This window comes from Ptychodera flava, unplaced genomic scaffold, assembly GCF_041260155.1.
Source record: "Ptychodera flava strain L36383 unplaced genomic scaffold, AS_Pfla_20210202 Scaffold_89__1_contigs__length_443570_pilon, whole genome shotgun sequence".
Lineage (NCBI taxonomy): Eukaryota > Metazoa > Hemichordata > Enteropneusta > Ptychoderidae > Ptychodera > Ptychodera flava.
Genome location: NW_027248411.1, coordinates 294034 through 306643, shown reverse-complemented (window position 1 = coordinate 306643; position 12610 = coordinate 294034). Strand labels below are relative to the sequence as shown.

The window sequence follows — 12610 nt, the reverse complement described above, 5'->3', positions numbered from 1 at the left end:
AGACTATGGCCGCATAAAACTGTTTTCTTTGTCTCGTGCTGACACTGCGCTGTTCAAATAGCGACCACAACTAGCTGTTTACGTCTACTACCACGAAGTTGACAAGGAGACACGGGCAAAATCAATTACAATAGAGTAAACACAGGTTGAAATTACACACAGAAAGATCGACAAATGGAAAATCTAAATGGAAGAATAAAGTTTCTGTTTCTGGCAAGTCATGAAGATTAATTAAGCGATGAATTTTTTGCATCCACAAAGTTTGTGAGTGATGTATGTTACCGTATATGTATGAATGCTTCATAGCTATAGGGAGTGTAGAGGGTCGCGGTCACAAAAAATTAACTCCTGGTTATTGAACCACTCTTGCAGGGCGGAAATTAGGAGATTTTGTAGCCGAGCACTGTGACTGTGATGACTTCGCTTGGTGCCCAACGTTATGAGTTGGAATCCGATCGAGAATTTTGTTAATTAAGCTACTTCATTGGTAGTGTTAGTATCATTAACACGGTCCAAATTAGTTTACGTAATTTTGTGTTTCTGAGATTTTAGCCAAAGAAAATACAGTAAAGGTTACTCTCCCATTTCTTAATTCTACCACGGATGTAAAATGAGTTATTTTCACGTCCATCATTCTATAATGTTAAATAATTCTGAATTTCACTTCTTACATTGGCTAAGTGTGACCTATCTATCGCCCGGTTTTCACCCAGTCCAGGTCACGGGTTGGTTAACCTGTTGTTTGTATGGATACTTCGATACTGAAGAATTGGTGTGTTTTGTGTTCGAAACCGTTGCCCACTAGAGCGGCGCCATCGATGATGAAGCGATAATTTTTCCTTATAAACGTCTCATATCTGGATACGGCGTTCCTCTACAAGGCTCCATTCCATTGGCAAATTCATGTTGAATGGCAAAGTGGAAATTATACGACAACCTAGGTTGATCTAATTCATTGTGATAGTGACGAATATTGTAACCATATGCTACAGAATATTTGTATTTGCTGAGATCAAAGAAGTAACCTGTATTGGTATTGACTTACTTCTCCAATTCCTGCAATGTTACATTATTCTACCGTACCAGGCTAACCACAAGTTACCTTACTGAAGTGGCCGAGATAACACACGAGTGAAGCCGTGATCAGTTTTGATTCTGAGACACAGACGAATTCTATAACCTGCATGAAATCTGTAATTTGAATTCAATTGTTTACCGACAGACAGAGGCCACGATATGGGTCAGCCATGGCCAGTAACCATTTTATAAAACTGATTGCACTGCATGGCTGCTTTGAATGAATATGGTACTGAGAACTTCGTAAAAGAAATAACAGGTAGACAGTTGCCCGAGGGCATTCTACGGAAACTAATAGGTACATACATTCCGTGAGTGATTTTGATCATTCGGCATTGGCGTACATGTATCACTGTATTTGTTTTTAAACGGAAAATGATTAACTTGATCAACCATATTGGTAGCATGCATAGGCCTAAATACAAACAAAATCACTGTATCCGCAGCGGTTAAGATAATCGGCTGTACAGTCGCTGATCAGTCACTGAACACATTAGACAACTGGAACGTTGCCCTCAAAGTTCGTGTAGATTTCAAGATTCAGCCATGAATATAGATAGTCAAAGCTAGCCGTCCGTTAAAAAAAGAAATTCGCATCGAATAAGTACAGTATTTGTTTCTGCTTCAAATTACTTCTGTGTAGTAGGAACCATTTTTATCCAACTGTCTGTATTGCTGTGGTCACCGCATGTCCAGCATTGTCAACGGAACGAGTACTAGCTAAAGCGTTGTCGTTTGTGGTTCCATACACAGCGATGGACGCTGTGCCATGCGCCAATGCCTGCCACACAGTGGCCGTCGTGTATCGAACCACAAGCGACTGTGAGCTAAATTTCTATTTTTCGTTGATTTTCTTATCGAATACCCTGGGTCTCTTTACCCTTCTCTAACTGTATACCCGAGTTGTCTTTTACATATAGATTACATATCTATCAACATTTGCATTGTTGGCTAAGAAACGGTTGTCTAAAGGGGAATGCCTGGTAAAGGCTGATAAGTACGTGCGCCAAAGTATGTCGGCAACCGTACGGGTGACACAATGTTTATTGCTAAGCGACTGCGGCCAGTTGAAGTGTCCACACAGCGATTGAAGCCAAGCCTGTCACAAAAACAGTCAATTACACTTTTACGTTCTCTGTTTCCGCTGTGTCAAGACAGATGACCCAAAATACTCGAGTGTCATTGTTTCGTTGTGTATCACTACTAATCATCTACTTTCCTATTAGTGCTAAAGTCTGACAAAAACATTTTATTTTTGTTGGCAACAGCATAGTTATGGTGTTAATTCTCACAAAGTCCTTGGAATTGGCATCAACGATACAGAACATAATTAACTAGGAAAACTTGCCTGGGATTTGTTTGATCTGTCATACACTTTGTTACACACTGTTGAACCTGTTAAACTATGGACTAGTCACCGAACACGATCTTCCGAAAAAAGTCGCAAAACTTTTTGCAAGACATGCAAAATTTGAATTTGAATGACACATGATCCTCGTGTAAACAATGATCATAACGAATCACAGTATTCATCTATCTAGGCTTTCAGAAAATCGATACTTTAAAGGATTACGAGTTATGTCGTTTACATGCAGAGAAATCGTCGTTTACTAGACCCCCAAAAGACTTTGTAACGGTAGCTTTTCACAATTGATTTTCAGATTTTGGAGCTCATGGAAGAAAGTATTTCTATGTGCATTGCCCAGCCTGTTGGAATATCCATTACTTATTCTGTAAACATTGGATGTATATCTGTGCCCTGCATTGTTAATGTGGAAAATCAAATTCAGGTCGGACTTGAATTCAGTTGTATACGATAAAGCACAAGTCAGACACTGACAAATTGCTTTTTTTCGAGCAAAATACTGGATATTTCATAATGCTCTAGGATGCAGACAAAGGACTGCAAATGATTCAAGGCACAAAAAACATAAAAAAATTGTCAAAAGTTACAGGTGCTGTAGGTCTTACACAACATGAAATGTTGGAATAACAGCATCTCCTCTGTCAATGGTATGAGATAGGGTGGCCGTCAGAAACACGTAGTAATATATAGTATAATTAAAACTTATTCTTATTTGTGAGGTTTATGGTGCTGAACATGATATCATTTATAATCAAAAGAAAACTGTATGTATGATTGTAATGCTTAATAGTTTTAAACTTATCAATATGACTGAAATCTGTCTAGTGCCATGGTATGAAGCTTTCTTTTGTCCACTCGTACAAGTATTTGGGTGTTTTTATAATTAGCTCTTTCAACGATGACGATGACATTAAAAGACAAATGCGGCTATTGTATATTCGTGGTAACTTTCTTTTCAGGAGGTTTGCTTACTGTTCTATACAGGTGAAAACCAGATTATTTAAATAATTTTGCTCAAATTTATACTGCTGCCAGCTTTGGTCCACCTTTACAAAGCGCTCTCTAACGAAAATTCGAGTGGCGTATAATAATTGTTTTAGACGACTTTTTAATCTGTCAAGACGTTGTAGTATTAGTACTATGTTTGTTGTCTATGATGTATTGTCTTTTGGCGAGTTACTGCGTAAAAACACTTTTTAACTTTATGAACACGAATCCTGCATTGTATATATGAACAGAATTAAGAGATCTCAGAATTCTTATATTAAGACTATTTATGCTTGTACATATATTGACTCACTACAGTGCAGGCACTGGAGAACTATTTTATACTGAAGTTTTTTTCTGTATAGTTGATTTTTGTGTGTATCTGTCATTTTTCTTTATTTTATGGTATTTTTCTATGGGCCTGATTCAAATAAATAAAAATTATAAATTATGCATTATTTTGACGTGTTTATGATTAAATATAACCTTGTTTAGGAAGTATCCTCTACCGTAGGCGCGTACATACTTATGTTTTTATTGCCATATTAATGTGATGTAAACCTGTTTCCAGGCAACGAATAAAATATTAAATAGGCCTATTTGATAGTTGACATTGGCATTGAGTTGCATTGGATATTACAGGTTTACTGGGAGGGCTGAGGCTCTGTTTTTTTTCCTTAGAAAATTGTTTTTGTCTCTCTTACATATGCGTACGTCAAATAGTTGCTCTGTTTACAGTCACCTTTGTTCTATTCCGCCCTGCGTCTATTCGCCCATAGACCAGCTGTGTACATATACCTGAGCATATGTACGCACGTCTATCGGGCGCATAGACGCAGTACGGAATAGACGACAGGTGACTGTGCTCTGTTTCAAGGGTCTGTTCCTAGCGACTAGGGTTGTTGAAATAAGGGTGAAGAATGCAATGGCTATGCACTCATACAGCCCCGCCTACACCTGATATTTGGCTCACATGACTTCGTTTTACCGTAAAACGAGGTCAACGGGTTCATGAGGGGGGACAATTTACATACCGGATTTTCACCTGACGACAAAAAAGACAGGCCTTAATTTTTTTGTAAATGAAGAAATAATACCTGTGGGAGAAATAACTATACTTCATTGACAAATATAGAGTAACTGCTTAAAAATTTAAGTGGTCGTTTTAAGTATGATCGTGGAAATGCCCTGCGCAAAGACAATGGTTAAGAACGAGGATGTACGCAAGCGTACTTGGTGCGTCATAGAGCTATAGAGCAAGCTTTGCTTTATATCATGACATTTTTTCCGCGTCGGAGTCTGCAAACACTCATGCTCATTTCGTTTCAAATTGCACGATAATGCTCAGTATCACATCGGGTGTTATTGTTTAATTGAAACTAGAGTTGTCATCGGCGACAGTACAGGTGGTGGGATCTAACGTACGCATACACAAGGTTTAAAGTCCTCAGTCCTGCGTTGTGACTCTGAGTTTGCAGCTTTACGGAATTCTCAGAGTACACAAATAGGTATGTTACATATGCTTATGTTTCAAATTTTGAATTACGTTTCTAATCATGAACTTTCTTGTTATAATGAACGGTCCAAGCACCAACGGTTACTCTACTCTACAGACGGTAGAATAACCATGAAATAACATAAGCTTATGACGACTTACTATCCTCTGTAGTCCCTGTAGCGAAAAACTGGCTGTTATAAGCGTATTTGTTTAGTCATTCGGCCTTTGGGCGCGAAAATACATTCAACGAAAACAAGGGCAAAGAATAGATTTGTAATATTTAAAATGGTCAATTGTAAGAGATTTTGAGGTCCAAAGCTTGCACACATAACAACTCTAACGCTAATTTCCATGTGTTGATAGACATGCGCAGTATCGAAGTAAAAGTGAAAGAATTATAGGATATTGTTTTTTTAGTGAAACGTTGTTAATCTTGTCAAAATGTTGGAACTTCGAAGCAAATTTTTTCTAAAGTATTTGTGAAGTGTATTAGCCTGATACAGTGAATGTCCAGAAAATTTCAGGAATAAGATAAGTTGCCCTTGTTATAGATTTATGTTATAGCATTACATGTTTCGCCTAGCTTATGGTCAATTGATGTGATAACCTGACAACCTTCTGTGTTCATGTAACTTCATCAAAGCTAAGACCATGATCAATAGCATAGAGAAGAAAACTCTGTCACTTTGTGTATAGAGATGTGTGAATCTGTTTATTTAAGGTCCTCAGTTAAGTTGAATATGCAAATTTACTTTGAACAATTTCTGCTGTTTCATACCACAAATATAATACAACATGGTATATTTCTTTTTTCGTTTATTCAGTTTCATTATATCTGATGGTTTAATGAGCTAGCCCGTTCTAAGAAGCACCACCCCTGAAGTATATCGACTGTATGAGATGTGTATGTCCATGAGATAGTATTGGTATTTTGGAGCCCTGCCAAGATAAGGTTTTATACTTCAGTGAGTCTGTAAATAGCATCAGTGAGTCTAGGTAATTCCTGATCATGGCAGAGGCTCCACGGGCAAATATCATCAGCCCACTAAACATCCTTTTCGAAGATTTACAAGAGGAAATGGATGCGAGTGATGTAATGAAGATGAAGAGGCTACTCAGAGGAAAGCAGTTGTCTAAGCAAGAGATAGAGAAGCTGGAAAGTGCGTCTGATGTCTTCCATCATTTAAATGATCAAGGCAATATAGGAGTAAATGATTTAGATCTACTTGTAGAGATATTTACAACCTTATGCAAAGATCCCCTCAGGAAGAAAGTAGTGGAATTCCAGAGAGAACATGCTTTAACGACTGGTAAGTAGTGAGTTAGTAAATATGCCATCACAATACCTCTTTAAAAAGTGTCTTTAATAAACTTGGCAATATTTAAACCTTTTAAAGAATGTTTACTGGAAGAACTTTCTTATGATTGGCAGTGAGTGACATTGATTTCTTCATATGATTAAATTAATTTAAGTCCAATTTCGATAGTGGTAATAGAAGTTGTAGTAGTTTAAATGACACTTTTTTATGGAAAATTAACTTTCATCACATATAGTCATCATGTAATCACAGCTTCGCAAGCTTAGGGTTAATGTCCAGATAACACACATTAGGAAATTCCTCGTGTCACAGAAAAGTATTATTCTTTCTTCCTCTTTTTCCATAGATAATGCACCTACATCAGTATCATCCAGAGGTAAAAAATTGAATCAAACATCAAGTGAAGGTAATGATAATCTATATTCAGTCCATATATTAGTGGAAAATTAGATAATCAGCTTTGAAAAAATAAAACATACCGTGTAAACTCAACAATGGCTTTAAAGTCTCAAATACCTTCACAACCATGTTAGTAAATTGTCATGAACTGATCAACATATTTACAAGGAAGGATGTCGTCAACCAGGAAGAGACAAATATCCATTGAGTTAATGACTGTTATCAAAGGTGAATCAAGAATGTCATCTAATGTCAATGTCAATGGAGCCCACTGCAGTTGGTGATATTTGAAATGATGATATGTAGTGTGAAATGTCCGGTTAAATGTTTTCACAACCAAATTTTAAAAAAAAATCTTTATATAGAACAATCAGACATCTGACTGAACATAAAAGGGTAAGGAGATAAACTCTCGATGTCACTAATTTTGGAAAAGGGATACTATAATTGTTACATCCCATGTCTGGAAATAATGTACCTCAATTGGACTCACTGATCTTCGACTCGATAATGTATCAATGAATAACATGTATTGTTTGTGAAATGCAAAATAAATTTGGAAGTTTTGCAAAATTTAATTTATTTATATCAAAGTAAATTTGCACATTCCTGTTATATTACATGCAGCTCTTTACAAGTTACAAGCAAGCAAAGTGACTCTTTTTTCTTGGACTATTACAGAGACAACAGGCGTTGAATCACCGGAAAGTGAACAGTTAAATGGAGGTGGTCAGTATTCAAGCAAATTACATATGCAAACAAAGAGTGGTATACAAAGTAAGTAAAGGACAAACAACTTTCTCTGTATTAACAGTGCTGTTTTGTCGGAAACTTTGTATTCAATATGGTGTCTTACTTACCACATCATATTTCATGCTTATCAAATTATAATTTCTAGGAGATACAAAATGGCCACTAACTCCAAACAATCTCAAGTCCCCACACAATCTTGTCTCTTCTCCATCATGTGAAGCAGAAATAAGTTAAGTTGTTTGTGGTGTTTGGGTTTTCTGATAACCTTTCACAGAATAGCAGAAGTGTGCATTCACTAGCATTCACTAAGAGCTCAGCGCACAGAGTGACTGATCTGAAAATTGTACGTTTTCAGGTGTGGAAGTATTCTGCCCTTTGAACCTGTTTAGGTAGTTTCAAGGTACCCATTGGAAGTTTGTTAGGATCTATAAACCAATCTGAATGATCTCATCCAAATAGGATGAGAGTACAGAGAAGAAATTGCTTTGACTAATAATGAGGAAAGAAGCCCCAAGCAATTGTATTTGCAAATCTCCATATTTAAATTTTAGACAATAGAGGTCTTCCTTGCAACTTGTGCAAATTTTTATGAGATCCAGCATGAAAGTTACTGGCTAGCTTTGTGATACACTCATTACAAACGTCCTTTGTCATTAACAATATAGGAGTTGTCAGCATACCTATGTGACATTTCAGCAAGAGTTGGCAACATTTAGCTCTTATGTTTCACTCAAAACTTGTCTATTTCTTCTCCGAATAACTCTGTACATAAATATGGGAAACAGGTAGCTTAAATCTTTGCATGAAAAAATAGTCCATAGTTAGCAACATGGGGCTTTAAAGGAACAAGGCTTGGTGATGGTGGACAATCAACTGATCTGGTAAGCTCTAATTCACTGCAGGGATAACCAAGCTAAAAATCAAAGACCTTGAATAATGGTGTGGTATGTAAGAGTCAACACTTCCACATACATGCTTCCTCATACAGATTCCTTACAGCACACACTTGTATAGGTATACATACTAACGAGAGCATAACTGAAAAGTCTGTTGTAGCGTTTGTATGGCTGTATGTCTGTCTGTCAGTACGCATGTATGTATTGTGTGTATTATGTGTATTGTGTGTATTGCATGTATGTATGTATGTATGTATGTATGTATGTATGTATGTATGTATGTATGTATGTATGTATGTATGTATGTATGTATGTATGTATGTATGTATGTATGTATGTATGTATGTATGTATGTATGTATGTATGTATGTATGTATGTATGTATGTATGTATGTATGTATGTATGTATGTATGTATGTATGTATGTATGTATGTATGTATGTATGTATGCATGCTTGTCTGTCTGTCTAAATGAATGTCTATGCATCTGGCAGAATCCCCGCATTGATTGATGGACGGATGTCTATCTGCCAGTCTATCTGGATAGGTGTATGAACGAATTGATGGATGAATCAATAGCTGTCTATATTGATGTTTGTTGGACTTTATGGATGGATGGATTGATGGATGTTTGTCTGGATTGATTGAGTTTGGATGGATGGATGTGTAGATGTCTGTCTGGCTGTCTGGATGTCTGTCTTAATGTGTGGGTGTATTAATGTCTGGGTTTTCAGTTGTACGTAAAAGCAATAATGTGAAGTCTCAAGATAATTGATCAATTATATTTATTAAAAGTATGTGTAGATATTTCATTATAAATTTCAAAGACTCTGTAAAAAAACATAACAGTCACATTCTCAGGTACTATAAATGTCATATTTTTTGGAAGCAAGTTATGACAAAGTGAAGGGTTTATTCTCCAAGAAAAGCTAGCTTGTAAGTTTCTTTTGTCCCTCAATTTGGAAAAAAACATCCCATTGTTTCATAAAACAGGTGCAACTAGTATTTCTACTTTTCATCACATTAAAATTATTCTGCGTGGCTGAGAGCATAATCTGTGGAAAATTTTACAAAAATGCTATCTCTCTCATTCAAGCTACTGTTCTGAATCATTTAAAGTTTGTATTGAGAAGAATTGTGTCCTTAAAAGTATGATTTCAGTTTTTAAAAACTAGCCTATGAATTTATGTACTCATGGGAGATGTGGTAGACTTGACTGAGGAATCTCAAATGGTACAATTATGATAATTAAGGGAAATTTCTTGTACTCTGTGTCAGCCTGTTGGTCTTGATGTGTGGATGAAGGAATAGAGGGAGGCAGAGAGGGACGGATAGGTGGTTAGATGGATGTCTAGTTGGATGTCTGTCTGGATGTCTGGTAAGACTAATGGATGCTTGAATGGATAAATGGGTGAAGGGATGTCTGTTTGTATTTATTTATGGATGATCATGTATGTATGGACGAAAGTCTGACTGTCCATTTTTATGGATTGATGGATGGATGGATGGATGGATGCATTGAGGGGTAAACGTCTGAATGGGTGGGTGGATTGATTGATAGATTTCTATCTAGTTGGAGGGGGATAGATTGATGGATGTCAGATGGATTGATGGGTGGATGGATGCATTGATGAAAGGATAGAACATGTCCGGATAAATGGATTGATAGACGGATAGATGGATGGATATATAGATGGATGGATGTTTGTCTGTCTCCTCTAAATGAATGGATGGATTGGTGGATGTATTTTGTATCTTCGTCTTGATGTAATATATTCAAATTATGATGAAATCTGCAATTTTGTACTTTAGAACAATTTTTGCCATTTTTGCCAAAAAATTTGTTTCCTTAAAACTATCTGTCTGCTTGCGAGACTTACTGCCAATCTCACAAAATCATCCTGTTTATATTTATTTAAATTGTTTTTTTGTTGTAAAGACTGTGTGTTTGTGTTCCATAGGCCTGACAGCACAAGTTGCCGTGGAGATCGATGAAGATGAAGAAGAAAGAGAGAGTCGAAAACTTGACCTTAGAGAAAGAAGAATAAAAATTGAAGAAAGGGAGGTGAAAGTTGAACTAAAAAAACAACTTGTAGAATTAGTGAAGAAATACATTAATTCATTAAATGGAAATGATACTACCAAGATCCAAGAATGTAAGACGGCCTTGAGAGAATACAGGGCTGTTTTGAGGGAAACTAAAGAAGGGTCCCTATTTTTTATTTTGAGTTTCCTGACAGAGGAGGATTTAGATTATTTCTGGCAGAAATACAAAGAAGGCACAGTGGATAAGACGTTAACTAGAATACTGATACCACCTTACATAAGAGCCAAAGCAGAGAAAGCCGGCATTACCTTTAGAATCAGGCTGGAGATAGATGAAAAAGAGTATGAACGAGTGAAACAGCATATGCACGGTAAGTTGCTCTTTTAATTCGCATACGACAATATTGAAGATTTATATACTCATTCAGTAAAAACAGAAAGAAAAGCTGTTCGGAGCTGTTTAATTCTCCCAAGGCAATTAATCATGACTTATTTTATTTCAAACAGTGACATTTAGATGTGTCAACATAGAAAAGAACAACTTTCAACCCCACACTTTGTCTGTTGTATATTCATTTTTAAGAGGAGCCTCTGGCGTTCAGATATTGCCTATAAAATTATCTCCACTGAACTTCGAATAATTTTTGTTCATATAAATTGTGAATTCAAAGGTACTCGAAAACAAGTCATGCACACTCATAATCCTTTTTTTTATCACCAGAAACAGAAATGTCAGCTGTTACTTCATCATGCAGAGCAACAAGTCATCGAGTTAAAGTGTGTGTTACCGATCAATGGGAAACTTTTGTTATGGATCAAGTACAGGATAAACAACAAGCAAAGAAATTACTTGAACTGTCACAGTTTGATCCAGTAGTAGATGCCTTGAGACAAGAAGAGTTTTTCTTCCCAAGCCTTGTATCCTTTTGGTTTCAGAATTCGTTTACTTTTCCTCCAACAGTAACAAAGGCAACTGAGTATGCTGTCGTTCACCATGCAGAGATGTATTGTAAAGAAAATTATATAAATATGGAATATCCTACAGAAATTCTGAAAGCAAGAAGTAATGACATCGGAAAGTATCTGTACGATCATATCACTGCGGAAAATTTGGGTAAATTGTATCCGTCATGGATTGATAAAAGTATTTCACATTTGGAATCACACATTTTTGGTTTGTTGACTAAGTCTGATGATTATTACACTTTCCAAAGCAGATATGTATACAGTTACATCATTGCAACATATTTGAGTAACATTGTTGCATTGTCACCTCACAATATTCCAAAGTTATTCAGAGAAGAGAAAACAAAGATTTTGCAAACTAACCTGTCTCATTGTTTCCCATATGTCACTGGGATTTTGGGTGAAAAAGCATCATATTTCCTGAAAGAAGTTGTTAAGATCAGTGAAATACAAACTTCTGTTGATATTAACAACCTTGAGTTGCTTGGTAACTGTTTGTTTGAATCAGAAAGGCCTTCTGTCTTTGCAAGAGACATTGAGGAAGTGATAGGTCAGAACCATGCATTAGATCTGTCAACTTGTACAGGGATCTCCAATAAAACTATACATGCTGTCTCTGTAATTTTACAGAACACTTCTTTAATCAAAGACATCAAACTGTATTTAGAGAGTGAAGAAGCATTTCTCTCAAGTGAATTCAAAGAATGTCTGACAAATATTATTGACGATCCCCTTTCTCTTGACAAGTGTATAGTTAGAATAAGCAATTATCATGACTTTACTGTGACTGCCAAGTTGTTAAGAATTCTACCACTGCTATGTGAACATGCAAAATCCAGATCTGGCAGCGATACAACTCAGCAACCAGCAGTTACATCAGTGACCATTTCAAGTAATGTGAGCATACTTGAAGAAATTGAGAAATGCACAATGAAAATGTTTATAAAGGCATTGTCATGTATGCCACACTTTGAGAAACTAAGCCTTACTGGGTTGGGAGAAAACCTTTGTGAGCAATTTCTACTCTGTTTGTCTGAAGAGACTGTCAGCTTAAATATCAACACGTTGTGTTTAGCTGGAAATGGGTTGTCCTGGAGGGGTTGCCAATTACTGTTACAGGCATTGAATGCAATGCCATGTCTTAGCAGTTTAGACCTGAGCAGAAACAATATTGGTAGTTTAGGGTGTACAGTATTGCTGCCTATAAAAGATAAAGTAGATGTAAGGGTAGGTGATAATGATATTGCAAAAGGTTTACTTGAAATTCTGCCTTTGTGTACCTCTACAGCACAGCTGCAAGATG

General features: G+C 36.4%; 1 protein-coding gene across 1 annotated transcript; it reads left to right on the top strand.

Annotated features, from left to right (window-relative positions):
- Nucleotides 1-4855: 4855 nt before the first annotated feature.
- On the top strand, nt 4856-12203 carry LOC139129081 (uncharacterized protein PF3D7_1120000-like). Its single transcript, XM_070694750.1, has 7 exons — nt 4856-4938; nt 5753-6238; nt 6594-6653; nt 7328-7423; nt 10257-10712; nt 11063-11259; nt 12147-12203. The coding sequence occupies exons 2-7, from the start codon at nt 5938-5940 to the stop codon at nt 12201-12203; spliced, it is 1167 nt and encodes a 388-aa protein (XP_070550851.1). The 5' UTR covers nt 4856-4938; nt 5753-5937.
- Nucleotides 12204-12610: the final 407 nt, after the last annotated feature.